General features: G+C 54.1%; 1 protein-coding gene and 2 gene segments (V, D, J or C); 2 read left to right on the forward strand and 1 right to left on the reverse strand.

Annotated features, from left to right (window-relative positions):
- Positions 1-6,138: 6,138 nt before the first annotated feature.
- The window catches only part of LOC141732867 (M1-specific T cell receptor alpha chain-like), a 341,791-nt gene continuing 320,867 nt past the window's right edge, over positions 6,139-27,062 (forward strand). The window contains exons 1-2 of the mRNA XM_074562313.1: positions 6,139-6,190; positions 7,045-7,338. Coding sequence (XP_074418414.1) covers positions 6,139-6,190; positions 7,045-7,338 — 346 coding nt within the window. The remainder of the gene's footprint in view (positions 6,191-7,044; positions 7,339-27,062) is intronic.
- Positions 14,158-16,478, forward strand: LOC141732912 (T cell receptor alpha variable 1-2-like). The segment is given in 5 exon segments: positions 14,158-14,217; positions 15,106-15,386; positions 15,505-15,555; positions 16,302-16,349; positions 16,443-16,478. Coding segments are annotated over 5 exon segments (465 nt in total).
- On the reverse strand, positions 23,590-26,805 carry LOC141732913 (T cell receptor alpha variable 4-like). The segment is given in 3 exon segments: positions 23,590-23,631; positions 25,551-25,900; positions 26,754-26,805. Coding segments are annotated over 3 exon segments (444 nt in total).

Here is a 27,062-nt window from a genome sequence, read left to right on the forward strand (position 1 = left end):
GCACACACATGCACACCCATACACACAGCAAGGCATGCACAGTCACAGGCATGCATACACCCTGATATGTGTGCGGTTGGGGAAATTTTATTGTACCGTTTGAGGCAAATGAAACACATGCTTATGCTTAGATTTAAAAAACAAACAAACAAACAAACAAACACCAAATGATCAACGTATTGGCCAGAGTCCTACCACCATAAGCAGTTCTACAAGGAGTCTGCAAAGATGAATCAGGAGATGATTTGTTACATACACTGGCAGCAGCACCAATCCCGTGAATGGTGCATGGGACACCTCAGCCTGGCATTGGGTCTATCCCTCAGCACCAGCTCTGCTGCCCAAAGGTGGCCACTCACCATTCCCATTCCAGGGTTGCTACAAGACAATGCTGCAGCTGTTTCTCATCACCAAGGGAAACTACTCTCCCTTCCAGAGAGTCCTTCTGTCTCTGCATTCCTGCTGCCAGCCACTTTAACCCCTGCTGCATTTGGGCCTTCATGCCCTCTGTGGCAGATCAATCCTTGGTCACAAATTACCACTGCTGAGCAGTTACAAGTTGAATTTCCCCTTCAGTGCACGCAAAAATTCACACACATGAGCACAACCACACACGTCAGCTTACACACACCCAAAGAGCAACTCATTCCTGTGCACTTATAACGAGGTGTGTGCACACGTTTCCAAAGGAGCCCATGTCCATAGCAACATGCATGGCCACTCCCCCCACCAACAGGTACACACAAATATTCACACACATACATGTTTATATGTATGCATGCTCCTGCACGCATGCATTTGCATACAGATGACATTCATGCTCCTCTACACAGATGCACACACACCTAAGCACACATCTGCACACACCTACGCCCACACAATTACGTATATGCAGAGCAGTCACACACATTCGTGCTCTCCTGCATGAAGGCACGTGTGTGTGCTATAACACATACACACTCATGGACACAACTGCCCAAACACACACACACACACACACACACACACACACAGAGAACATTTGTGCACACTCATATTTGCATGTGTATTACACATGTGTGTGCGAATGCAGACATGAGCACAGCCAGAGGAACATATACTTGAGCACAATCATGCACACACTCCACGGAGAAGCAGGACCCCTGACAACAGCTCTCAGCCCCTCGAGAGGACTCCAGGCAAGTCCTTCAGACCCTACAGGTAAGTATGAGCGAATGAGTCACTGGCCAGCCCCATCACCTTTAGTGAGCTCAAGGGTTTGGCAGGGGTTCAGTCAGCTTCTTTCTCACTGTAAGACACAGAGAAGCCACAGCAGAGTCCAAGCTGTCATGGCCTTTCCAGCCATTGAGCCTCTCCACGTCTCAGGTCTGCGTGTGAAGGAAAAGATAAAAACTAGAGAACATCCCCATTGCTGCAGCCCAACAAAGAATTCCCACATTACAATCAAAAAAAAAATAAAATCCTGCAGTGTTGGAAGCTCCTGCCTGGCCTTGTTGATCTGCTCAAGGGTCTGGGCCCAGCCTCTGCCCTTGCAAAGGGAGCAGTGCCACAGTAACACACTCATGTGGCAGCAGAAGGGTATGTCTCTGGGACAAGCCAGCCTCCCCTCAGGCTACAGACACTGAGGCTGGGACATCAGAAGTGATGCAGTAGTGAACCTGTCTCCAGACTCACTTGAAGGGAAATACCCTCTCTTCAAAAGGCAGAGAAAGGCAGAAGCAACATCCATTTGCAGAGCAGATGAGAACATGGTTTGGCTACCCTGGGAATGTTCATGCATTCTTTTGATATTTTCCCCAGTTTTAATGGCTGTGCTGGCCTTTTTTCCTCTTGTGTTTTGCATGCAGGTGCAGGGGGTGTCATTGCCTGTAGCGAGAGGGTGCTGCCTGCAGAACATAAGGGTTCATTCCCACTCATGCCAATCCCTGGCCCCATTCCTGTCCCCATGCTGAAGAGGGGATGCCCCTTCCCTGGGCTTGTTTGCAGGGAAGGGGGGATGCCACCATGTTCACCCCCACACCATCCCCGCACCATTTGCTGCCCACACCCCTTTGTGCTGCTGCACCTGCATCTCACACAGGGCTGCTGCTTCAGCTCCAAACATCCCCACGTCCACTTCAAGCATGGTACAATCAGCCAAGCACAGCACCAATTTCCCTTTTCTTTGCTCTACCCCATGTTTCTTGAAACATGTTACTACTTCAGGTGGGCTGGGACATTCAGGAAATTCCTCGTCAATTTTCCAATTCACCGGGAAAACCACCTAGGCCAAGTGTCTTGTGATGGCCCCCCATGACTGTGTGTGGGGCCAGCCAGGCATTCGGTCTGTCTCTTCTTCACTGTCCTTTCTCTGCAGGGGCATTTCCCACTGGGACCTGCTGACTACACCAAATATTTTGCTGCTCATTTGCAGAATAAAATCAATCAGACTCTGAAAAGTATCCCTTAAAATGCCAGTTCTCAAACTAAGACTATGAAGAAAGAGAAGGCAGTATAGAGGATCCTATGTCCTTCGGATGCTGGAGCCCTATGTGCTGCCAAATCGGCACCTCTAATCAGGGCACAGCATGCCATGCAGGTCCTGCCCATGAAAGGGTTACCCCATTCCAGTCCATCAAGTTTTAGAGGATTTTCATAAAAGAAAACAGCTCTATTCATCATTTCTGCTTTCAAACAGAAACAATGTTCACACAAGAACCTCATACCGTATACTTAGATAGAGGCAAGGACATGCAGGTAGTGCAATCACTGGCACCGAGCAGGAGCTGCCTACAGGCTCATCGGTTACAATCTAGTGGCTGAGTTTATCCTCTGGCCAAGGGATTTGTGCAGCACAACACAGCTGTGAAGGCCAAGCTCTGCCTGTAGCACAGCACAGCAGAGGCCAGGGCCTCTTCAGGTTACATGGGTCACTAACTCCTTGATGTACAGTGATCTTTGGGTTAGGGTGACAGGACCCTGCCAGTTGTTTACTTCATGTGAAGATATACCAACTCTTGAACCTGCTCAGAGCAGCTTTCCCATCCTTCTTCCTTAGGGTGTAAACCAAGAGGTTGAGCAGGGGAGTAAGAAGGATGTAAAGAAGAGCCACTGCTCTGCCTAGTGGCCCTTTGAAGGGACCTCCCATGTAGGTGGAGACACACGGGCCATAGAAACAGACCACGGCAGTGAAATGGGAAGCACGGGTTGAGAGAGCTCAGTGCCTGCCTTCTGCAAAGCAGAACCCCAGCGTGATTAAAATCACTGTGAAAAAAGAACAACCTCTGTCAACAATGCCCTTAGTTTGAAGTGTAAAACCCGCATGGATCCTGTGCCCTTTTCCTACCTTTACAAGATCTCCTCACTTGCCCAGCCAAATTAGAGTTCACGCCAAGAGCCAGTAGCAGGGCTCTGGCAGTGCTTTGGCCAAAGGGCTTCCTCATCTGTCAGAAGAAACACCATCTCTCCCTCTTTTATAAGGACAATTGCAGACGGTATCATTATTGTGAAGAATTACTTAGCTCCAATTAATCCAGCCTCAATGCATTCAGCAGCACGTGTGACATTTCCCAACTACTCCTGCCAATGCCTACCGTCCATGGTGCCTGGATTAGGCCATGGAGGGGAGAGGAAGGTGGAGTAGCAGCTATGGGCCATCCCAAGGGCTGTTCCCTGCTTTATCACTCCTGCCATTTCCAGAGCAACTCATCTTCTCGAGGCCCACACTGACTGCCTGACAGCCCAGCAAATTTCCAGCCATAGCAAGAGGAACACCCTTCTCCAAGAGCTCTTGGGGTTGCTGACACCTCAGGGCCTCCTGCCTTCCTGGGGCATTTGTGAGCAGAGATATCAGACTGATGGTCACTGGCAGCAGAGCAGCTCAGGCTATCTTCCTCTGCTTCAAGGTTTGGTGCCCAAAAGTAGGAGCCACTGCAGGCTGTCCCAATCTCCCACTCCTCTGCAAATGGTGACAGGTCTCCTTGTGCCCTCACCCCTTTCCACCCCAGAGCAACACCCTTCTCCTTCGGTAGCTTGGAGAATGTCCACAGAGGGAAGGACACCATGGAGGCCAGGCTTGAATGCAGCAGAACTTTAATGAGCCCAAAGAGGGAAACAAAGTCACTCCAGGTGGGGGCCGCAAGTTCATGGAGCCCTGGCAGCCACGGAAACTCTGCGGTCCTTAACCACAGAGAAGTTCTTGCACGATGTCTGTCTGCCTGCCCCATAGAGGAAGAGGAGACAGAGGGTACCCACCAGGCTGGCATTAGTGGGACCATGCTGCAAAGGGGAACCAAAGCAAATAAAGAAAATGGAGAGAAAAGCAAAGCCCTTCAGCTACACCGAAAACACATCCTAAATCTCAATCCCTTGCCCAGCATCATGTTCTGCGTTGCTCGAGGTGTCTCCCTGGGGCTTTCCCAGCATCTTTATCAGAGGAGGCACCTTCTGCCACTGTAGCGTCTGGAAATGCCAGAGAGGTCACAGCACCCAGAGGTGATGGGCACTCCATCACAGCTGAGGATGCTGCCAACAGCAGCAGAGGTGGAGGATCCCACAACGGTGTTCTGTGGGAAGGAGCTGAGGATGGGGCCAGGCAGGGTCACCACCACAGCAGGAGGCTCAATGACGACGGTGGAGTTCTGGCACTGCCTGACACAGGGCTCGTTGCAGCTGTTGGCCAGTGGGGTCGGGCCACAGGGCCGGCAGGGCAGGCACTGGTTGTAGCAGGACATGTCTCGAGTGTGGATATGCACCTGGGAGAGGATCAGGGAGGAAGAGAGCACAAGGGTGGGTGAGGAGCAGCCTGTTAGGAAAAGAGCCACGACCACTTCTGGGTGGGGAGCTGGCAGCTCAGCCAGGAGACACACAGTTTTCATCACCCTATATTGAGCAGCCTGGCCTGGAGTGACTCTCTCCTAGTCTGTAGACCAAAAGCCCCTCTGCCACATCCCAGCCTCTCTCTACCCTTCTCCACACTTCCCTCTAGCATGACAAGAACATGCAAACCACAAGACAGGAGAAAGCCAAGATCAGCTGAGAGGTCCATTGAGGAGATGTCACTTTGGAAGAGAAGGAGAAGGCGCTGCAGACTCACCTGGTTCCCAAGGAGAAGGAGGCCAGAGAAGTGCAGGAGAGAGCAGGGACTTGGGCTGGCTTTTATACCTGCCCTTCATTGCCGCAGCACCAGAGGCACCCTTTGCAGAGGTAACAATTTTTGCACAAGCTCATCTTGAATGCAAACCATCACAGCTAATGATATGGGCTGTGCTTTGGTTTCCTGCACTGTTGCCTTTTCATTTCCAGAGTTGCTCCATGCCCATTCCCCAGTGAAGGCTTCCTGTGATCACTGGGACGAAAGGCCCCAGGATTTCCAGGGCAGGAATGCAGCAGTGCAAGGCAGAAGAGTCAGCTCAAGTGCGGTATGGTTCCAGGGCAGGAAAGACATGTCAGCTTGGGTCACCTGTTGGGGCTGTTTGAAATGTTGTTCTCAGGACAAATCTTCAGCCAGCCTCAGCTGGCAGCCCATGGGCTCCTGTGCAGGAGAACCTGCCATGTCCTTCTCTTTCCCTCACTCCTCAGCTCACCCTCGTCGTCACTTGATGTTGCTTCCCGAGATGTTCTGCTGATAGTTTTTGGTCCCAGCCTGCCTAACACTGCCCCGTTCCCAGGGGTCCTCAGCAGAGTCCATGGTTCACGGTGTTCCTATGTGTGTTCTTATCTTTTGTGTACTTGTAAGTAGCCAGGTTTTTTGTGCCTATACACGGGAGCACAAATTTGTGCCCAAGCCTCTGTGTGTGTGTCCCTGTGTATCATCAAGAGGGCATGTGCTGGTTATGGCAGGGATACTGTCCACTGCTCTCTCCATGAGCACCACAGAGCAGCAGGTTCCCAGGGTCAGAAGGATCCTGAGTGCAGTGGAGTGGTGATGGCATCAGCCTGCTGGAGATGTGTGGTGGGAAACTGGTACCCGTGCGGAGCCCCTGAGCGCTCTGAGCCCGGGCGAGCCCCCGAGCGGCGCCGGCGCAGGGCTGAGCCCCGGGGCGGAGCTGGCGGCGGCGCAGAGGAGGGGAGAGGAGGCGGCGGAGAGGAGGCGGCGCGGCCGGAGCAGAGAGCCGGGGCTGGCGGGGGGCAGCGAGGCGCGGGCGGCGGAGCGGCGGGATGCGGCGGTGCCGGGGCGCAGGGCTGGCAGGGCTGGCCGCGCTGCTGCTGGGTGCGTGGGGCTGGCGGCGGTGGATGGGGCCAGGGCTGTGCCCGGTGGGTTCCCCGGGAAGCCCAGCACCAACTCTTCCCTCTCCTTCTTCAGCCTCTCTTTCCCCCTCCTGCGTTTGCCATCTTTTGTGCCCCTTCCCAACCCCCTAGTCCCCTCTTTCTGTTCTTCCTCTTTCTTCCCCACCTCTGTCGGTACGAGACTCCTTGCATGTACACCTGATTTTTCATGCACCCTCTCCTTCCCCTGTGCATTCTGCAGTTCTTATTGCCCTCAATATAGACCTCTCTCCTTCACTGTAACAAGCCCTCTCCCTGTCTGTTCTTTATCCACTCACGCACTCATATTCTGACTCATCTCTCCATGCATCTACCATCTCCAAAGCCTCTTCCTACTCCTCAAGACCCCTCTCTCATCTTTCCCTCTGCTTCCTTCATATCCATAACCACAAATTGTCTTTTCTGCACCGTGCCATTATTCCATATATCCTCTCATCCCTCTGTGCTTTCTGCATTTATTCTTCTTCTCAGTTCAGCCCTTCATCCTTCACTGTAGCACATCCAACTCTCCTGTCTCCTCCTCTTCTCGCTACCCACGCGTCCATCCACCCATGCATCCATCCCTCCACCTGGCTTTCATTCTAGCTCTGTATGCATCCATTACAAAGTCCCTTGCAGACTTGTCCCCTTGCTCCACAAACCCACACGAGGATCACTCTCGATGCCCACTTGGTCCCCATTTGTTCCAGTGCAGCACTATCCACATGCCACTCTTTCTGACGATTTTTCTGGCAAAAGAGCCATCAGACCTGAGTGATCTTTGGTGATCTTTGGCCTTTTCTTATACTTTCTCAGCAGTGGCTGTGGGCAGAGCCCAGGTGCTGCAGGAGCCGTCAGCAGAGACCACCGAGGGCATCGGCATCAGCATCAACTGCTCGCACCCCAACATAAAGCCTTACGACTCCATCCACTGGTACCGTCAGCTCCCGGGACGAGGCCCCGCGCTGCTCCTGAGCACTCTCAAAGACTCCAAAGAGCTGCGGGACCCGCCGGGGCGGCTGTGGGTGTCGGCAGACCGCCGCTCCAGCGCCCTGTGGCTCGCCCGGCCCCGGCGCGGGGACGCGGCGGTGTATTACTGCGCCCTGGGAGACACGGGGAGAGGAGCCGGGGCTGCGGCCGGGCAGGAACCGGCGCGGGCGGGGCCGGGCGTGTGTGTCGGGGCCGGGGGGACAGCCCCGGATGGGCCCGCCAGGGGGCGCTGCCGCTCCGCCCGCCGGGGCCGCCTCGCCCCAAACGGCCCCCCGCCCGGCCCCGCGCCCCGGGCCGCTTCCCCCGCCCGACCGGCCCCGGCCCTGGCCCCGGCAACCCCGCACGCCCAGCGGGACGCACACAGAAATCCCCCGCCACACTGACGCCGCCGCCGGGGCAGGAATGGTGCCCGGAGCGCTGGCCGTGTCCGGCGGGGCCCGGCAAAGAGCGATGGCAGCCGCCGGCCCCGCTGGCGCCCGGCCGGGAGCAGCGTCTTTCTGCTCCGCACAGGGCGGCGGGCGGCAGAGATCCTCCTGCCCACGGGCAGCCGCCCAGCCCTCGCTCCTGCCGCACGGACCGCCCACTGCTGACATGGAACAAACGGGGCCTCTTCTGAGCCTCTTGACTTTCCCCACGAGGATGCCGAGGGAACCCTGAGCAGCTGCTTTCGTCTGCTCTGCAACCACGGGGACTCCAGGGCGCAGTTGCCAATGCCAAATGGTCCTTAGAAAAGGACAGCCAGAAAGGGTTTCTTATTGTGTTACTCTCTGAAAGCTCAGATATACAATTGAAAACTGAGTCCTCCAGCTCCAGGTTTTCGCAGATCTTTCATAGTGTTCCTGCTAGCCTTACAAAGTCATTGCAGGGGTCAGGAGTTGAAGCTCCCCAGCAGCAGAAGAAGGGCATGTCAAGGTCAGAGGCACCTTCAAGCGCTCCCCACAGGGCCTCAGTGTTGAGACCATGAGCTTGTTTGACAGGATTCAGCACCTTTGGAATTGAGGCCCAGGAGACAGGGCAAAATGCTTAGCCTGGACACACTGAGCACAGCCTCAAGGCATGCCAGGTTCCTCCTTGAGGAGTGAGTCAGAAAGGGATTTGCTGAGTTGCCCTCAGGGGCTGGAGGTCTGAGGGGAGTGAGAGCTGGCAGGAGCCTCTGGCAAGAGACTGTGGGCTCCAGCCAGTCCCTGGGGAACCCTGTGTGGCTCGAATAGCTGACAGAGATGGTCAAGCCCAAGGGCAGACGCTTCTGAGGAAGAGTGAAGGATCAGCCTAGCTTCTTGTCCTATCTGGACTTGATAACCATGTTTCCAGGCAACTCTTGGCAGGTGACAAACAAGGTAGAGCAACAGGCATGGCCAGGTCAGTACACGCATCATGGTCACATGGCCCCTCTCACCTCTTTTTCCACCTGTCTTCCCATGCTTGCTCCTGGCCAAATTGCCTTGATCCTTCCCTTTCATTGTCTCTGCTGCTTCGCTTAAGCATCCCATGTCATGCACAATCCAGAATTCATCCACAAGGCATTTTATTGCCTCGTAGGCAAAAACACCCCTGAATTTAGAAGATGATCCTCTTTTCTCACCCTTCTGGAGGGAGTCATCCCCAGGCAAAGAAGTAACCAGAATACCTGAAGGGATGGGGAATAGATGTCTGTGATGAAGATGATTGTGCCAGAAGTCTTCAGCACACCTGATGTCTCAGGTGGTGTGCCTGACTCTGGGTGGGATATTTGTAGGAGATGCTGTTTCCAGGGACGTTTATTTCCCTTGAAGGGCCTCATCCGTGGCCTGGGAAGAAGGCCAATAATATGCCTATGGGGACAGGGAGACAAGCACCCGTTTCCTGTTGCGTTTTGGCTGCTCCTGGTTCTACCTCCTTTCAGCTAGTGCCAAGGGAAAAGGAGCACATTGCGGGCTACAAAAGGGCCTATCTCCAACCCCAGGAGAGGTGGGTGCAGGCCCCTGTCTCCAGCTGGTCACTGGAAGGCAGGAGAAGTTCACCACGGACACTCCTCCCGTGTTTGGGGCAGTTTGTCTGGTTGTGATCTCCAGAAGGAGCAAAAAGCAGGAAAACAGCCTGCAGCCTCCTGTTGCCCGACAGCAGACTGTTTGATAAGACAAGAAGGTAAAGGGGGTGGGACGGGTGAGGTTATGTCCCTCCAGATGCTGTGAATCCTGAGTTATGGAGCATGAGGCGGAGATCAAGGTGGGCCTAGGCACACAGTGCAAATTCTGCCCATGCTGAGATTCATTTTAGGCATTGTCATCTCTGGAGTTTTCATGGCATTCCCTTAGAAATAAACCACTCCCACTTTCTGCTGTTCAGCAAAAGAAAGCACAGCATTTCACTTCTAGATCTAGACAAGGATGTGTTTCACAGAATCACAGAATTTCAGAGTTGGAAGGGACCTCTAGATATCATCTAATCCAACTCCCCTGCTAAAGCAGGATTGCCTAGAGCACATTACTCAGAACTGCATCCAGGCGGGTCTTGGAAGTCTCCAGAGGAGGGGACTCCACAACCTCCCTGGGCAGCCTGTTCCAGTGCTCTGTCACCCTCACCGTAAAGAAGTTTTTTCTCATATTTGATCAGAACTTCCTACGTTCCAGCTTGTGCCCATTACCCCTCATCCTGTTATTGGGAACCCCTGAAAAGAGCCTGGCACCATCCTCCTTCAACCCACCCTTTAGATATGTATGCCATAATAAGGTCTCCCCTCAGCCTTCTCTTCTCCAGGCTAAAGAGTCCCAGCTCTCTCAGCCTTTCCTCAGAAGGGAGGTGCTCCAATCCCTCACTCATCTTTGTTGCCCTACGCTGGACTCTCCCCAGTAGTTCCCTGTCTCTCTTGAACTGGGGAGCCCAGAACTGGACGCATTATCCCAGTTCTGGCCTCACCAGTGCAGAGGAAAGGGGGAGAATGACCTCCCTTGACCTGCTGGCCGCGCTCTTCCCTGTGGAGCCCAGAATTCTGTTGGCCTTCTTGGCAGCAAGGGCACATTGCTTGCTCATGGATAATTTGCTGTCTACCAAGACCCCCAGATCCTTTTCTCCAGAACTGCTTTCCGGGAGGTCCACCCCTAACCTATATTGGTGCCTGACATTCTTCCTCCCCAGGTGCAGGACCCTACACTTGTCCTTGTTGAACCTCATTACGTTCTTCTCTGCCCAGCTCTCCAGCCTGTCTAGGTCACACTGGATGGCAGCACGGCTATCTATCTGGGGTGTCAGTCACCCCAACAAGTTTGGTATCATCAGTGAACTTGCTGAGGACACACTCTGTCCCCTCCTCCAGGTCATTGATGAATATGTTAAACAATACTGGTCCAAGTATTGACCGCGGGGGGACACCACTGGTTGTGGGCCTCCAACTCAACCCTGCTCCATTAATCGCAACCCTCTGGGTCCTGTTACACAGCCAGCTCTCAATCCACCTCACTGTCATAGAATCATAGAATCATAGAATCATAGAATTGGTGAGGTTGGAAGGGACCTTTAAGATCATCAAGTCCAACCTTTAACCTACCCTGACAAAAGTCACTTCTAAACCATGTCCCTAAGTGCCCCATCTACTCTTTTTTTAAACACCTCCGGGGATGGTGAATCCACCACCTCCCTGGGCAGCCTATTCCAATGTTTAATAACCCTTTCAGTGAAAAAATGTTTCCTAATACCCAATCTAAACCTCCCCTGATGTAACTTAAACCCGTTTCCCCTCGTCCTATCACTTGTCACCAGGGAGAAGAGGTCAGCCCCCATCTCTCTACAACCTCCTTTCAGGGAGTTGTAGAGGGTAATAAGGTCTCCCCTCAGCCTCCTCTTCTCCAGGCTAAACAACGCCAGCTCCCTCAGTCGTTCTTCATAAGGTTTGTCCTCCAGACCCCTCACCAGCTTTTAGCCCTTCTCTGGACACGCTCCAACACCTCAATGTCCCTCTTGTAGCGAGGGGCCCAAAACTGAACGCAGTACTCGAGGTGGGGCCTCACCAGTGCCGAGTACAGGGGGATGATCACTTCCCTAGCCCGGCTCACCACACTATTCCTGATACAGGCTAGGATGCTGTTGGCCTTCTTGGCCACCTGGGCACACTGATGGCTCATATTCAGCCAGCTGTCAACCAGCACCCCCAGGTCCTTTTCTGCTGGGCTGCTTTCGTGCCACTCTGCCCCAATCCTGTAGCGCTGCATGGGGTTGTTGTGACCCAAGTGCAGGACCCGGCACTTGGCCTTGTTGAACCTCATACCATTGGTCTCAGCCCATCGGTCCAGCCTGTCCAGATCCCTCTGCAGAGCCAACCTAGCCTCAAGCAGATCAACACACCCGCCCAGTTTAGTGCCATCTGCGAACTTACTGAGGGTGCATTCGATCCCTTCATCCAGATCATTGATAAAGATATTAAAGAGAACCAGCCCCAGCACCGAGCCCTGGGGGACACCACTTGTGACCAGTCACTAACTGGATTTAACTCCATTTACCACCACTCTCTGGGCACGGCCATCCAGCCAGGGTCTGTAGTTCCCTGAGTCGTCCTTCTTGCCCTTTTTGAAGACTGGAGTGATATTGGCCTTCCTCTGGTCCTCAGGCACCTCTCCTGTTCTCCATGACCTTTCAAAGATGATGGAGAGTGGCCAAGCAATGACATGTGCCAGCTCTCTCAGCACTCACGGGTGCATCTCGTCAGGGCCCACGGACTTATGGATGTCCAGTTTGGCCAAGTGGTCTCTAACCTGATTTTCCCCTACTGGGGAAAACTCTTCCTCTCTCCAGACCTTCCCCCTTGCCTCCAGGGCCTGGGATTCATGAGGGACAGCTTCAGCAGTGAAGACTCAAGCAAAGGCGGCATTCAGTAGCTCTGCCTTCTCTGTGTCTTCCACCACTAGGGCGCCCACCTCATTCGTTAGTGGGCCTACATTTTCCCTAGTCTTCCTTTTTCTATTGATATACTGAAAGAACCTCTTCCTGTTATCTTTAACTGCGGTGGCCAAGACGAGTTCTGCTTGAGCTTTGGCCCTTCTAATTTTTGCCCTGCATGGCTTATCTACATCTCGGCATTTTTCTTAAGTAGACAACCCCCTTGTCCAAAGATCATAAACTTTCCTTTTTTTCTTGTGTCGTGGTTTGGCCTCAGACGGCAACAAAGAACCACGTGCCACTCGCTCGGGTCTTCCCAATACAGGAAGAATCAGAAGAAAAAGGCAAGACTCTTGGGTTGAGACAAAGGCAGTTTAACAGAACAGCAAAGGGAACAAGCAAACACCAACAATAACACGGATAGAGGAATATACAAACACGATGACGGAACCCCTGCTCCCAGCCGCTCACCAACCAGACCCTGGACACCCCAGCCCGCTCCAAGCAGCAAATTCCTGCCCCCTCCCCCAGCAGCTCAGGGTGGGCATGGCTCACATGGCATGGAATACTAGGAAAGATTAACCCTATCCCTGCCGGAACCAGGACATCCTGAGGTCCAGCCAAAGCTCTCTATTTAGCCAGGCTGGTCTACTTCCCTGTCTGGTCGTTTTTTGGGGCTTGGGGATGGCCTTCTCCTGTGCTTTTAAGAGTTCCTCTTTGAAGTAAGACCAGCCTTCCCCGGCACTTTTGCCCTTCAGGACTGTCCCCCAAGGCACACTCTCAGCCATGCTCCTAAGCAGGCCAAAGTCCGCCCTTCAGAAATCTAAGGTGGCAGTTCTGCTGGCTCCCCGCCTTGCTTCACCGAGAATTGAAAATTCTATCATTTCATGATCACTCTGCCCAGGATGACCTCCAATCTTTACATCCCCTACGAGACCTTCCCTGTTAACAAGCAGCAGGTCCAGTGGGGCACTTTCCCTAGTCAGCTCCCTCAGCAGCTGCGTTAGGAAGTTGTCTTCCACGCACTCCAGGAACCTCCGGGCCTGTTCCCTCTCTGCTGTGTTATATTTCCAGCAGACATCTGGGAAGTTGAAGTCCCCATGTTTGTGGCAGTGTTGCCAAGTTTGCCAAGTGATATATACAGCTCAGCATAGCACAGGTCGGGGCCTACTCAGGTCAGGTTAACTTAACGACAATGAGCAGTTGGTTCTCTCTGCCGTGAGTGGTGCATGGGATCACTCTGGACTTCATGTGGAAAGGTGGTGGGAGAAGGGGTCCCCACCTGCAGTACCCCCACCCCTTCACATGCCCTTTCAGCTGTGGGCGCAGGGCTGCCCTATCCACAGCCCTCGCAGTGCAGCACCCCAATGGGTGTCCCATGTTCTCCCTCGGAGTGGGGATGACCCACCCATCTTCATCCTGCTCCCTGCTGACCCCTCACCCTTTCCCTAGAGTAGAAGTAGGTTGTCTTTGTCATCTCTGGGTTTGTGACATCTAAGAGCAGTTCTGGATCCCACCAGAACAGGACATGGCCAGAAGCCTGGGGCTGCTGCACAGGAGGGTTCCTTTCCTAACTGGGGGAATTTGGGGGAGAGGCATTGTTCCCAAGCAGATGAGGAAAGAAAGGGGAGAAGTGAGAGAAACAGAAGAGAATTCTGTTCCCAAAAGAAACAGCAACATCCTACACAACTGAGGAGCACAGAGAGAAAATATGAAACCTCATTGAGGAATAAAGCCCTAACGTCACAAATGGCCCAGCAGTGCGTGTGCAGAAGAGCAGGGGATTGTAACTGGGGAGGTGGGGACTGTACTGTGAGCTCACTGGGAACAGCCTCTTCCCACCACTGGGACACGCAGAGCCCCCAGGGACACAAAACATGGACAGGCTGAGAATGCCACTGGCTGAGGGAGCCACAGGTGTTGCTGCTGGAGGAGGGAGAAACCCAGAAGCAGCATCTGAGGCACAGGAAGAACAGACCTCTGCTCTTCCCCGCTTCTTCCTTGGCTCCCCCAACAGCGTTGTTTCTGGCAGCTCTGTTATCTCGGGGCTGGGAGGGGGTTTTCTGACTCTCTCTCACTCCACAAAGAGGCGGGTTGATGTCGACATGCACCTCGGATCTCTCATCCTCACGGCCTTCCTGGGGCAACTGCTGGGTAAGTACTGGCTTACTATAAATGCATCCTTCTTCCCCCAAGGAAACCCTTGCCAGCCTGATCAGGATCATGCAGAGAACTACCCTTGAATTACAGGAAAACACTGTGAAATACCAGCTCACATTTGTGGTTTTGCACCTCTTTTCTCAAGATGCTCTTACTGTTTGAAAGGAGAGAGGAGAGACACCTCAGACCTCTTCTGCTGCTCTTCTCTCACCTTCAATGCCTTTCTCTCTGCCTCTCTCTTCTGATCCACCTGCTCTCACCACAGGAGATCTCAGCGCTCTCTCTCACTCTCACATTTCTCCCTTTCCAGTGCAAATCAGTAGATCCTGTCAAAGCTCTTACAGGGACTTTAAAGCTCTCATCCCACTGACATTAACTGGGTGTCCCATTCTGCCTCCTGGCTGGCACATGTCTGCCGTGGCTTCCACTTTTCTCCTGGATGTTGACACAGCCAGGGATCCCTCTTTTCAAGTTCACCATTGTATATACTCAGGGAGCTGGGAGCCCTCGGAGATGGGATGAATGGGGAAGCAGGGTGAATCTTTTTGCCATAGCTGCATGGGCCCCTTTACCTGCTGGAGGGTTGCTGGTCCCAGCACATGAAGGTCAGGTATGACAGACTGTTCCCTGCTCCACTGAGCAGCAGGAACAGGAGCAGGCAGGAGGAGAAGGGACACAGCACAGCTCTCCTCAGGGTTCACGTTGGGCTTAGAGCCCGGAGCTGCTGCCCAAAAGTACTCTCCACCTGGCTTTCCCCCTGCCTTTAGGATTTTCCTGCAGGGCAATGGACAGGGAGCATTCTCTACAAGGGTTTTTTATCCAATCCTGGTTTGCTTCCCAAAGCCATTCCCTGACGAGCTGCCGACCTTCACTTCCTTCCAGGCACTATGGGACAGATCACTGTCACCCAGCAAGAAGGACACATCACAGTGAAGCAGGGAGACACCTTCCAGACAACATGCACATACCAGACCTCCTACTCTACAGTCTTGCTCTGGTACCAGCAGAGGAAAGGCCAAGGTCCCCAGCTGGTCTCCTATCACACAACTGCTGGCCGCAAGCGCAGCGGTCGTATCACCACCGTGCTGAACACCGCCGAGAAATACAGCCTCCTGCAGCTGCAGGAAGTCGAGGTCTCTGACAGTGCCTTGTACCTCTGTGCAGTGCGTGACACCTCGGTGCAGGGAGCTTCCTTGGCTGTGCAAGAACCCAGGGGAGGGAGGGGACGTGTCTGTGCAAGGCTGAGGGTGAGGGAAGGGGCTGTCAGGTGTCCCCTGGCAGTGCTGCTTCCCCTGTTCACCCAGGGATCTGCAGGACAAGATTCTCTTCCAGGTGAGGGCAGTGTTAGTGACCTGAGAAGAAAGAGAAAGTGGTGAAAGACTCTCAGGTTCCCTTGTTTTCACCAGGGGTTATGAGGTTGTTTTGCTCCATGGCTCTGGTGAGATGGTGGGCAATGCAGGAGGTTGTGGGGGTTTGTGCAATAGTTCCCCGCTGCTGCTCTTTGCTTTCTGGATCTCCCTGCTGCACACTGCTTCTGTAGGGTTTCCTGTGGGCCTGTCTCTTTGAGTCTCTCCTCTGAGATGTGTCCCTTAGAGGCTGGAGTTCAAAGAAAGATGGAAAACCTGCCCTCAGGCAATGGCCCGTCCTGGAATTACATGATTACAATAATTTTCAAAAATACTCAGAACCACCTTGTGGACCCTCCAGTTGCTGCGTGGCCGTGTGCTGAGATCTGGAGGACCTGCTCTCCCCATTGCACTCCCCCCATCCTTGGAGGCCTTCTCATGCAGTACCTCATAGGCTTCCCGCAGCCCTGCCCAATTTCTTCTGCAGTGTGACCAGGCTGTACAGCTCTGTCCATGATCTCCGTAGGGGAGGAGACCACCAAGCAGAGGTGGACAACATGCCCTGCCAGGAGAAGAGCTGGCCTAGGGGAAAGATACTTTGTGATTCCAACATCAACCTGGGAGTCCCCTTAGCCCTGCACATCTGTGCAACTGCTGGGCTGTGCAGGGGACTCTTTGGGGGCAGAAGGTGTATGGGTGGCCTGCCCTTACTATCCTTGCCCTTGGGTTCAGGCCGTGCTCCCGCTTTCAGGGGACAAGTGGGAGGATTGGGATGAGAAGGTCAGGGGTCATTCTGATGACTTTTTCTCAAACCATCTTCGCTCCTGCATCCTTGGGGGTCATCTTCTGACTGAGCTTCATTTCCCGCCACAGGGCTATCCAGAGCAGAAGGAATTCCCTTCTGCATAGGCTTGTGAGCTGCTGACCTCTCAGAGCCTCCAGCAGCACTGGGGAGCACTCTCTAAGGGAAAGCAATGGTCAGTCTCCTTGTTGCAGGACGTGTTATGACGCCAAGAGATTGTAAGTGAGCAGAGATGCTGGAATACAGGGCCTGACACCCATTGGCTGTGGAGGAGATGAGTATATCTTCCTCAGCTCCAAGGGACAGTGATTGGAAGGGACCCATTGCCCTGTAGCCCACCCTCCCCTTCCTCTTCTGCTTGTGCCCTCACCTTATCCCCCACCACCCAAGACAATGCCTTTCTTCCTTAGCATACAAGACAAGGTCCACCATGAAAAGGATGAGATGGAAGCAGAGGTCAGCATGCAGAAAACTTTAATGACTTTGAGGTGGAAAGAAGTTCACTTGTAGAGGAGGCGGCCAGAGCAGGGAGAGGATCAGCAGCTGCCAAAACTCTGCTGCCATTGCCCACAGTTGAGATCCCACAGGCCTGTCCCACAGAGGGAGAGGGGCCAGCAGATGCCCCACGGTGGCTTTGCAGGTCTTACAACCCCAAAAAACAGAAGACAAGAAGGAGATGGGAGAGAAGATAAGGCAGGGAAGTTAGACTTTGGCCACATTTTCAGAGCGCCCCAGCAGCTCTCCTTTGGAAGGGCAGCAATGGATGCTCAGCCTCCCTAAAATCAATGGCCAGGAGCTTTGTCCTGAATCCAGCATCAGGTACCTGGGGGTCCTTGTCAGGGCTGTCACCAGCGCATTTAGCAGGGGGGGCACCTTCTGCCATAGTAGCGGCTGGAAATGCCAGAGAGGTCACAGCACCCAGAGGTGATGGGCACTCCATCACAGCTGAGGATGCTGCCAACAGCAGCAGAGGTGGAGGATCCCACAACGGTGTTCTGTGGGAAGGAGCTGAGGATGGGGCCAGGCAGGGTCACTACAACAGGTGGGGGCGCAATGAGAACAGTGGAGTTCTGGCACTGCCTGACCCAGGGCTCATTGCAGCTGTTGGCCAGTGGGGTCGGGCCACAGGGCCGGCAGGGCAGGCACTGGTCATAGCAGGACATGTCTCTGGGCTGCAGGAGCACCTGGGAGAGAGGGCAGAGAGGCAGTAGAGCACACGCACATGTGAGGAACAGTCTGCCAGGAGTCTGTCGCTCCACCACAAGCATGTCAAAGGCATCTGCTGAGCCAGGAGCTAGAAACTGTGCAGTGAGGCAAAAGGGTTACCAGACACAGTACTGTGAGGATCACCCAGGCCCAACCAGGCTGCTGCCAGTCTTTGCAGTGAAGGGCAACCTCAGCCAAGTGCCAAGTCCTCTTTCAAGACAATGCAAAGTGTCTCCAGGCCCAAGGAGGCTGCTGCCTATCTCTTAAGAGAACAGCTCCCTCAACCAAGTCCCAGACACTCTCTACTCAGACCTTCCCCTTCTCATGGTGAGCAGCACCGCAGCCCACTATAGGAGGGAGGAGTACACATCTGCATGAGCAGAAAACAACACAGGGAAAGGGCTTCAGACTCACCTCGTTCCCAAGGAGAAGGAGGAGAAAGAAGTGGATGGGAGAACAAGAAGTTGGGCTGGCTTTTATGGTGGCCCTGACCTGCCCTGGGCCCAGAGGTAGGTTCTACAGAAGTGGCAATTGTCGAAGCTGCTCATGATGAACAGAAAACATCCCAGCTAATGACATGGGCTGTGTGGTTGTTTTCCCAATGCCGCCTTCTCATTTCCTGGCTTATGCTGTCCACCATCCCTCACAGAGGCTTCTTCTGAGTGCTGGGATTGTGAGATCCCATGGGGGGGAATGTGTCAGTGATAGCAGAATGTGTCAGTGATAGCAGAAGCCTCAGCTCAAGTGCTGGATGGGTGCAGTGCAGGCAAGTGATGTTGTCCTGGGACACACTGGAGAGTGGTCTGTGGCTGCATTGACAGAAAGGGGCCAAACTACTCCCAACCCTGCAATCCTTGGTTGGTCTCCCAAGGACGTGCCTTGTCTTTCTTTCCCTCTGTCCTGGTTCCGGCGGGGATAGGGTTAATTTTTCCTGGTATTCCATGCCATGTGAGCCATGCCCACCCTGAGCTGCCGGAGGAGGGGGGGCTGGGGCATCCTGGTCCCCTCAGGGAGCGGCGGGGGAGCTGCGGTTCCCTCATCGGGTTTGTATATTCCTCTCTCAGTGTTATTGTCGTTTCTTGCTTGTTCCCTTTGCTGTTCTGTTAAACTGCCTTTGTCTCAACCCAAGAGTCTTGCCTTTTTCTTCTGGTTCTTCCTGTATTGGGAAGGCCCGAGCGAGCGGCTCGTGGTTCTCTGTTGCCATCTGAGGCTAAACCACAACAGTCCTTTTTGGCGCCCAACGTGGGGCTCGAAGGGTTGAGATAATGACAGAATCCAACTAGAGCTTGGAAAAACAAATTTGTTGAATGCATTTATCTTATTAGGCAAATAGTCGCTGGTCATCATGTTGCTCGGTTTGTTCTCATGGCTGTGTTATGTGAATTCCTATATGGCTTATGTACTCCCTGCGATGATTTTTGTTACTTCTGGGAGAGGGATGAGGATTATCATTTTGCTGTCCTGTGCAATATCGGTTTATGAGATGATAACATCACTTGTTAGACAGTTACTTTGGGGCTTTTATGTGGTGTTGCTGTCCTGTCCGTACCTTGGGCACCGTCTCTCAGAATTTATTAATACTTACACCCAGTCTGTGGGGGAAACAGGGGGGGACACTTTCCCCAGCTCTTTTGCCTCCCTTTTCTCCTTTGGGTCAGGTATGACAGCTTTTGAGAATTTTGAATATCCTTGGGATACTCAAACCACCCTGATCCTATTGTTATGTCTGCTGAATGTGTTCCAGGTCCTGTTTAAGGTTAAACAGCTATTTAAGACTACCACCCGGAGGTCTGTTCCGAGGCTGGATAGTCAGGGGTGGCACGGCATGTGGGAGAACATGGGCAGGTACCTAGAGAACTTCTCACCTCCAATGGTCTGGGACTTCACCCCTGAACAATTACAGGACCCTGATAAAGTGGTAGAATATTTGAAGGGAAAATGCTGTGGCTATTCTGGAGAGGCACAACTCACCGCGCTGTGCTGGGCCCTGGCCAGTATTTACCAGGCACTGCTCAGTATTATGCAGCACCCTCAGGGGGAAGAGATGGAAACCAAACCAGCAGCCATTGCGGCTACTGCAACCCCTGCGGCAGCCACTGTGGCTACTGCAACCCCTGCGGCAGCCACTGTGGCTACTGCAACCCCTGCGGCAGCCACTGTGGCTACTGCAACCCCTGCGACAGACACTGTGGCTACTGCAACCCCTGTGGCAGCCACTGTGGCTACTCCAACCCCTGTGGCAGCCACTGTGGCTACTGCAACCCCTGCAACAGACACTGTGGCTACTCCAACCCCTGTGGCAGCCACTGTGGCTACTCCAGCCCATGTGGCAGCCACTGCCACTGAACCAGGGAACCAACCCATGCCAGTATCAGTTGCCCCCATTCAGAAGAAGAAGTACACGAAGAAATCAGTTCGCTTAGTAAGAGATGATGATGAACCAGGGTCATCACGAGAGCAGGAGGAAGAGGCAGAACCAGAGATAATTACTCGATCCCTATCCTTGAGTGAGTTGCGGGATATGCGAAAAGATTTCAGCCGACTTTCAGGCGAGCACATTGTCACCTGGCTGCTCCGGTGCTGGGATAATGGGGCCAGTAGCCTGGAATTAGAGGGTAGGGAGGCCAGGCAGCTGGGATCCCTGTCTAGGGAAGGCGGCATTGACAAGGCAATTGGGAAGAAGACCCAAGCCCTCAGCCTCTGGAAACGACTCCTGTCAGGCGTGAGGGAGAGGTACCCCTTCAGTGAGGATGTTGTATGTCAACCAAGTAAGTGGACTACCATGGAAAGAGGTATCCAGTACCTGAGAGAATTAGCTGTGGCGGGAGGTGATTTATTATGACTTGGACAATGCAGACTTACCCACAGACCCTGATGAGGTGCAATGTACAAGGCCCATGTGGCGGAAGTTTGTACGGAGCGCACCATCGTCATATGCCAACTCACTGGCAGTAATGGAATGGAAAGGTGAAGAGGGACCAACGGTGGATGAGGTGGCTGGCCGGCTCCAGCGATATGAAGAAAGTCTCTCTTCCCCCCTTGTCTCGGCTGTGGAGAAACTGTCGCGGAAGGTCCAGCAACTTGAAGAGAATATCTCCTACTCCCCACCTGCACGGGCCAGTGTCTCAGCTATTAGAAGCAGGCATTTCCCCACTCAAGAGAGAGACTACAGAGAGTACACACCACAAGGCACCCTGTGGTTCTACCTGCGTGACCATGGAGAGGACATGAGGAAGTGGGATGGACAACCTACTTTGATCCTGCGGATATGGGTACAGGAGTTGCAAGGAAGGACAACCACAAAAGGGGATCCCTCCAGGAAAAGTGCCGCCCCAGTTTCCAGTGGGCCGTTCCCCAGACAGAGCAGAAGGCCTGATCTTGCTTCTGATCCTCTTGAAGGAACTTCCAAGTCATTTATGCAAGAAGTGAGTAATGGATACTATGACCAGTATTAGAGGGGCCCTGCCTCCGGCCAGGTGGAGGAAAGGGACAACCGGGTTTATTGGACGGTGTGGATTCGATGGCCTGGCACATCAGACCCACAGGAGTATAAGGCTCAAGTGGACACGGGTGCACAGTGTACTTTAATACCATCAAGCTATAGAGGGGCAGAACCCATTTGTATTTCTGGGGTGACAGGGGGATCCCAAGAGTTGACGGTACTGGAGGCGGAAGTGAGCCTAACTGGGAATGAGTGGCAAAAGCATCCCATTGTGTGTGGCCCAGAGGCTCCATGCATCCTTGGTATAGATTACCTCAGGAGAGGGTATTTTAAGGACCCAAAAGGGTACCGTTGGGCCTTTGGCATAGCTGCCTTGCAGACGGAGGAAGTTAAACAGTTGTCTACCTTGCCTGGTCTCTCAGAGGATTCTTCTGTTGTGGGGTTGTTGAGGGTCGAAGAACAACAGGTGCCGATTGCTACCACAACGGTGCATCGGCGGCAATATCGCACTAACCGAGACTCTCTGATTCCCATCCATGAGCTGATTCGTCAACTAGAGGTTCAAGGAGTGATCAGCAAGACTCGCTCACCCTTTAACAGTCCCACATGGCTGGAGAGACAATCTAATGGAGAGTGGAGGCTAACTGTAGACTATCGTGGTCTGAATGAAGTCACGCCACCGCTGAGTGCTGCCGTGCCGGACATGCTAGAACTCCAGTACGAACTGGAGTCCAAGGCAGCCAAGTGGTATGCCACAACTGATATAGCAAATGTATTCTTCTCAATCCCTTTGGCAGCAGAGTGCAGGCCACAGTTTGCTTTCACTTGGAGGGGCGTCCAGTACACCTGGAATCAACTGCGGCAGGGGTGGAAACACAGCCCCACCATTTGCCATGGACTGATCCAGACTGCACTGGAACAGGGTGAAGCTCTGCAACATCTGCAATACATTGATGACATCATCGTATGGGGCAGTGCAGCAGAAGAAGTTTTTGAGAAAGGGGGTAAAATAGTTTGAATCCTTCTGAAAGCTGGTTTTGCCATAAAACAAAGTAAGGTCAAGGGACCTGCACAGGAGATCCAGTTTTTAGGAATAAAATGGCAAGATGGATGCCGTCAGATTCCAATGGATGTGATCAACAAAATAGCAGCTATGTCTCCACCAACTAGTAAAACGGAAACACAAGCTTTCTTAGGCATTGTGGGTTTTTGGAGAATGCATATCCCACATTACAGTCTAATTGTAAGCCCTCTGTATCAAGTAACCCGGAAGAAGAACGATTTGAAATGAGGTCCTGAGCAACAACAAGCTTTTGAACAAATCAGACACGAAATAGTCCATGCAGTGGCCCTGGGGCCAGTCCGGGCAGGACAAGATGTTAAACATGTGCTCTACAGTGCAGCCGGGGAGAACGGCCCTACCTGGAGCCTCTGGCAGAAGGCACCATGGGATACTCGAGGTCAACCCCTGGGGTTTTGGAGTCGGGGATACAGAGGATCCGAAGTCCGCTACACTCCAACAGAAAAAGAGATATTGGCAGCATATGAAGGGGTTTGAGCTGCTTCAGAAGTGGTTGGTACAGAAGCACAGCTCCTCTTAGCAGGGCTGCAGTCTCACTGCAAACACCTGCTGTCATGGCCTTCTGAGCTGACATCACTCCAGTAATTAGACCATGGTGGCCTGCCACCATGGCTGCTTTTGTCAGCTTCCCCTCTCCAGGGTCAGCTCTTTGTTTTCCAGAATAGACTTAGCATGGCAAGAGCCTTGTGCACAGAGGGACAAACTAGAGCCCAGAAATGCACATCCTGGAAATGCAGCCACCAGTGGTTTTCTGTTGGGCAGAGAACCCAGAGGGACGCAGGGACACAGGCATCACCCTAGCCACTGGTGAATCCCCAGGGCTGGAGGGGAGACATGAAAATCCTGCAGAAAGCTCAAGTGGTTGAACAGGGAATCTTATCCAGTGCCTGGCTGATGGGTCTTGTTCACATGTCTAGGCTTTCCCAGATCCCCAGATGCAGGGCCAGGAAGACATTTTCCATCCATGGGCTTCTGTACCTAGGAGGTAAAGCCACCAGAGCAGTCATGTCTCCTACCAAGAGCCCCCTTCTCCAACAGTGTCATTAGTGGACGATGAGGAAAGAGTAAGAGCTGGACAAGCAGCTGGGATACTTCTCCTGAACACTCACTGTTGGGTCCTGCTCAGTTTCAGCAGCTCAAAGGTGGCCCTGAGCCTGCTGTGGTAATGCACCCTCGTGACAAGGCAGGCCAACAGCATCCTGGGCTGCAGCAGGAAGAGAATCAACAGCAGGACAAGGGACCTGATCCATTCTCTCCACTCAGTGCTGGCAAGGCCGCTTGTGGAGTGCTGGGTACAGTTCTGGGCTCCCCAGTACAAGACAGATATTGGGGTGAGCACAGCAGAATAGTGGATGGACAGGAGCATGTTTCCTCTGAGGATGGGCTGAGAGGGCTGGCAGTGTTCAGCCTGGGGAAGAGAAGGCTTTGGAGGATTTGGAATTGTGTGCAAATACCTGATGGGAGGGAATGAAGAAGAGACTCTGTTCAGTCAGGCTTCCTTGGGATCCCACTCCTCTGCCATGAGGACACTCTGTAAGGGGAGAAAGAAAAGGAAAGACACCAAACTGGGCACTTAATTTGCAAGGGCTAAAGGTAGTTTTTTCAGCACTGAGTGATTCTTTGGGCAGTAAGACCATGGCCAGGCTTCTCACAGCGCTCCATGTCAGAAGGTGCTTGAGCATCCCCTCAGGCAGAAATAGCCTGGTGTAGAAGCACTGCCTCTCAGCTCCAAGTCACACTGCCAAAGGGGCCTGGGGCACCGGAAAATTCCCGTGGGAGCCTGAAGGAAGAGAGCAAGCAGTCTGTCGTCAGGCACTAGGAGGCTGGAGGCTGTTTTCCTGCTTTTTGCTCCTCCTGGAGATCACAACCAGCGCAACCAGCCCCAGTATGGGAGCAGTGTCCACGGTGAATTTCTCCTCCCATGCAGTGCCCAGCCAGAGACGTGGGCCTGCAGCCCCCTCTCATGGGGTTGGAGGCAGGCCACTTTGCAGCCCACGATGAGATACCTTGGTAGTATCTGAAAGGAGGTAGAACCAGCAATTGACAAAACGCAGCAGGAAACAGGTTTCTATCTCGCTGCCCCTTCAGGGGTTTTCTCTCCCTTCTCCCCAGGCCACAGATGAGGCCCTTCAAGGGAAATGTCTCTGGGAACAGCACTTGCTGTAAACATCCCACCCAGAGTCAGACACATAACCTCTCTCTCAATGGAGGACATTCAGCACAGCCCTCTGCTTCACAGACACCTACTCCCCATCCCTTCAGGTATCACATTCAGCCCATTTGTCTGGGTATGACATCCTCCAGAAGGGTGAGAAGAGAGGTGAGTTTGTCACCTGCCAGGAGATCCCTGGAAATAAAGTCATCAAGTCCATCTGGAACAGGGAGCTAGGCTGATCTTTCAATCTATGCCTCGGAAGGCCCAGCCCATGGGTTTGACCAGCTCTGTCAGCTACTTGAGCCACACAGCGTTCCCTGGGGACCGGCTCGAGTCCACAGAGGCCTCCTGCTAGCTCTCACTCCCATCAGACCTCCAGCCCCTTAGGGCAACTCAGCAAATCCCATTCTGACTCACTCCTCAAGGAGGAACCTGGCATGCCTTGAGGCTGTGCTCAGTGTGTCCAGGCCAAGCGTTTGCCCTATATCCTGGGCCTCAACTGCCAAGGTGCTGAATCCTGTCAAACAAGCTCATGGTCTCACCACTGAGCCCCTGTGGGGAGCGCTTGAAGGTGCCTCTGACCTCAACATGCCCTTCTCCTGCTGCTGGGGAGCTTCAACTCCTGAACCTATGCAATGAGGTAAAGCTAGCAGGAAATATTTGGACAGGTGTGTGAAATTCTGGAGCTGGAGAATTCAGTATTCAATTGTATATCTCAGCTTTCAGAGAGTAACAAAATGAGAAAACCCTTCAGGTTGTCTTTTCTGAGGAAGGTTTGGCATTGGCAACTGCGCCCTGGAGTCCCCGTGGTTGCAGAGCAGACGAAAGCAGCTGCTCAGGGCTCCCTCGGCATCCTCGTGGGGAAAGTCAAGAGGCTCAGAAGAGGCCCTGTATGTTCCATGTCAGCAGTGGGCGGTCCGTGCGGCAGGAGCGAGGGCTGGGCGGCTGCCCGTGGGCAGGAGGATCTCTGCCGCCCGCCGCCCTGTGCGGAGCAGAAAGGCGCTGCTCCCGGCCGGGCGCCAGCGGGGCCGGCGGCTGCCATCGCTCCTTGCCGGGCCCCGCCGGACACGGCCAGCGCTCCGGGCGCCATTCCTGCCCCGGCGGCGGCGGCAGTGTGGCGGGGGATTTCTGTGTGCGTCCCGCTGGGCGTGCGGGGTTGCCGCTGCCGGGGCCGGTCGGGCGGGGGAAGCGGCCCGGGGCGCGGGGCCGTTTGGGGCGAGGCGGCCCCGGCGGGCGGAGCGGCAGCGCCCCCTGGCGGGCCCGTCCGGGGCTGTCCCCCCGGCCCCGACACACACGCCCGGCCCCGCCCGCGCCGGTTCCTGCCCGGCCGCAGCCCCGGCTCCTCTCCCCGTGTCTCCCAGGGCGCAGTAATACACCGCCGCGTCCCCGCGCCGGGGCCGGGCGAGCCACAGGGCGCTGGAGCGGCGGTCTGCCGACACCCACAGCCGCCCCGGTGGGTCCCGCAGCTCTTTGGAGTCTTTGAGAGTACTCAGGAGCAGTGCGGGGCCTCGTCCCGGGAGCTGACGGTACCAGTGGATGAAGTCGTAAGGCTTTATGTTGGGGTGCGAGCAGTTGATGCTGATGCCGATGCCCTCGGTGGTCTCTGCTGATGGCTCCTGCAGCACCTGGGCTCTGCCCACAGCCACTGCTGAGAAAGTATAAGAAAAGGCCAAAGATCACCAAAGATCACTCAGGTCTGATGGCTCTTTTGCCAGAAAAATCGTCAGAAAGAGTGGCATGTGGATAGTGCTGCACTGGAACAAATGGGGACCAAGTGGGCATCGAGAGTGATCCTCGTGTGGGTTTGTGGAGCAAGGGGACAAGTCTGCAAGGGACTTTGTAATGGATGCATACAGAGCTAGAATGAAAGCCAGGTGGAGGGATGGATGCATGGGTGGATGGACGCATGGGTGGCGAGAAGAGGAGGAGACAGGAGAGTTGGATGTGCTACAGTGAAGGATGAAGGGCTGAACTGAGAAGAAGAATAAATGCAGAAAGCACAGGGGGATGAGAGGATATATGGAATAATGGCACGGTGCAGAAAAGACAATTTGTGGTTATGGATATGAAGGAAGCAGAGGGAAAGATGAGAGAGGGTCTTGAGGAGTAGGAAGAGGCTTTGGAGATGGTAGATGCATGGAGAGATGAGTCAGAATATGAGTGCGTGAGTGGATAAAGAGCAGACAGGGAGAGGGCTTGTTACAGTGAAGGAGAGAGGTCTATATTGAGGGCAATAAGAACTGCAGAATGCACAGGGGAAGGAGAGGGTGCATGAAAAATCAGGTGTACATGCAAGGAGTCTCGTACCGACAGAGGTGGGGAAGAAAGAGGAAGAACAGAAAGAGGGGACTAGGGGGTTGGGAAGGGGCACAAAAGATGGCAAACGCAGGAGGGGGAAAGAGAGGCTGAAGAAGGAGAGGGAAGAGTTGGTGCTGGGCTTCCCGAGGAACATCCCAGGCGCAGCCCTGGCCCCATCCACCGCCGCCAGCCCCACGCACCCAGCAGCAGCGCGGCCAGCCCTGCCAGCCCTGCGCCCCGGCACCGCCGCATCGCGCCGCTCCGCCGCCCGCGCCTCGCTGCCCCCGGCCAGCCCCGGCTCTCTGCTCCGGCCGCACCGCCTCCTCTCCGCCGCCTCCTCTCCTCTCCTGTGCGCCGCCGCCAGCTCCGCCCCGGGGCTCAGCCCTGCGCCGGCACCGCTCGGGGGCTCGCCAGGGCTCAGAGCGCTCAGGGGCTCCGCACGGGTACCAGTTTCCCACCACACATCTCCAGCAGGCTGATGCCATCACCACTCCACTGCACTCGGGATC

This window comes from Larus michahellis, chromosome 18 (assembly GCF_964199755.1).
Source record: "Larus michahellis chromosome 18, bLarMic1.1, whole genome shotgun sequence".
In the NCBI taxonomy this organism is placed as follows: domain Eukaryota; kingdom Metazoa; phylum Chordata; class Aves; order Charadriiformes; family Laridae; genus Larus; species Larus michahellis.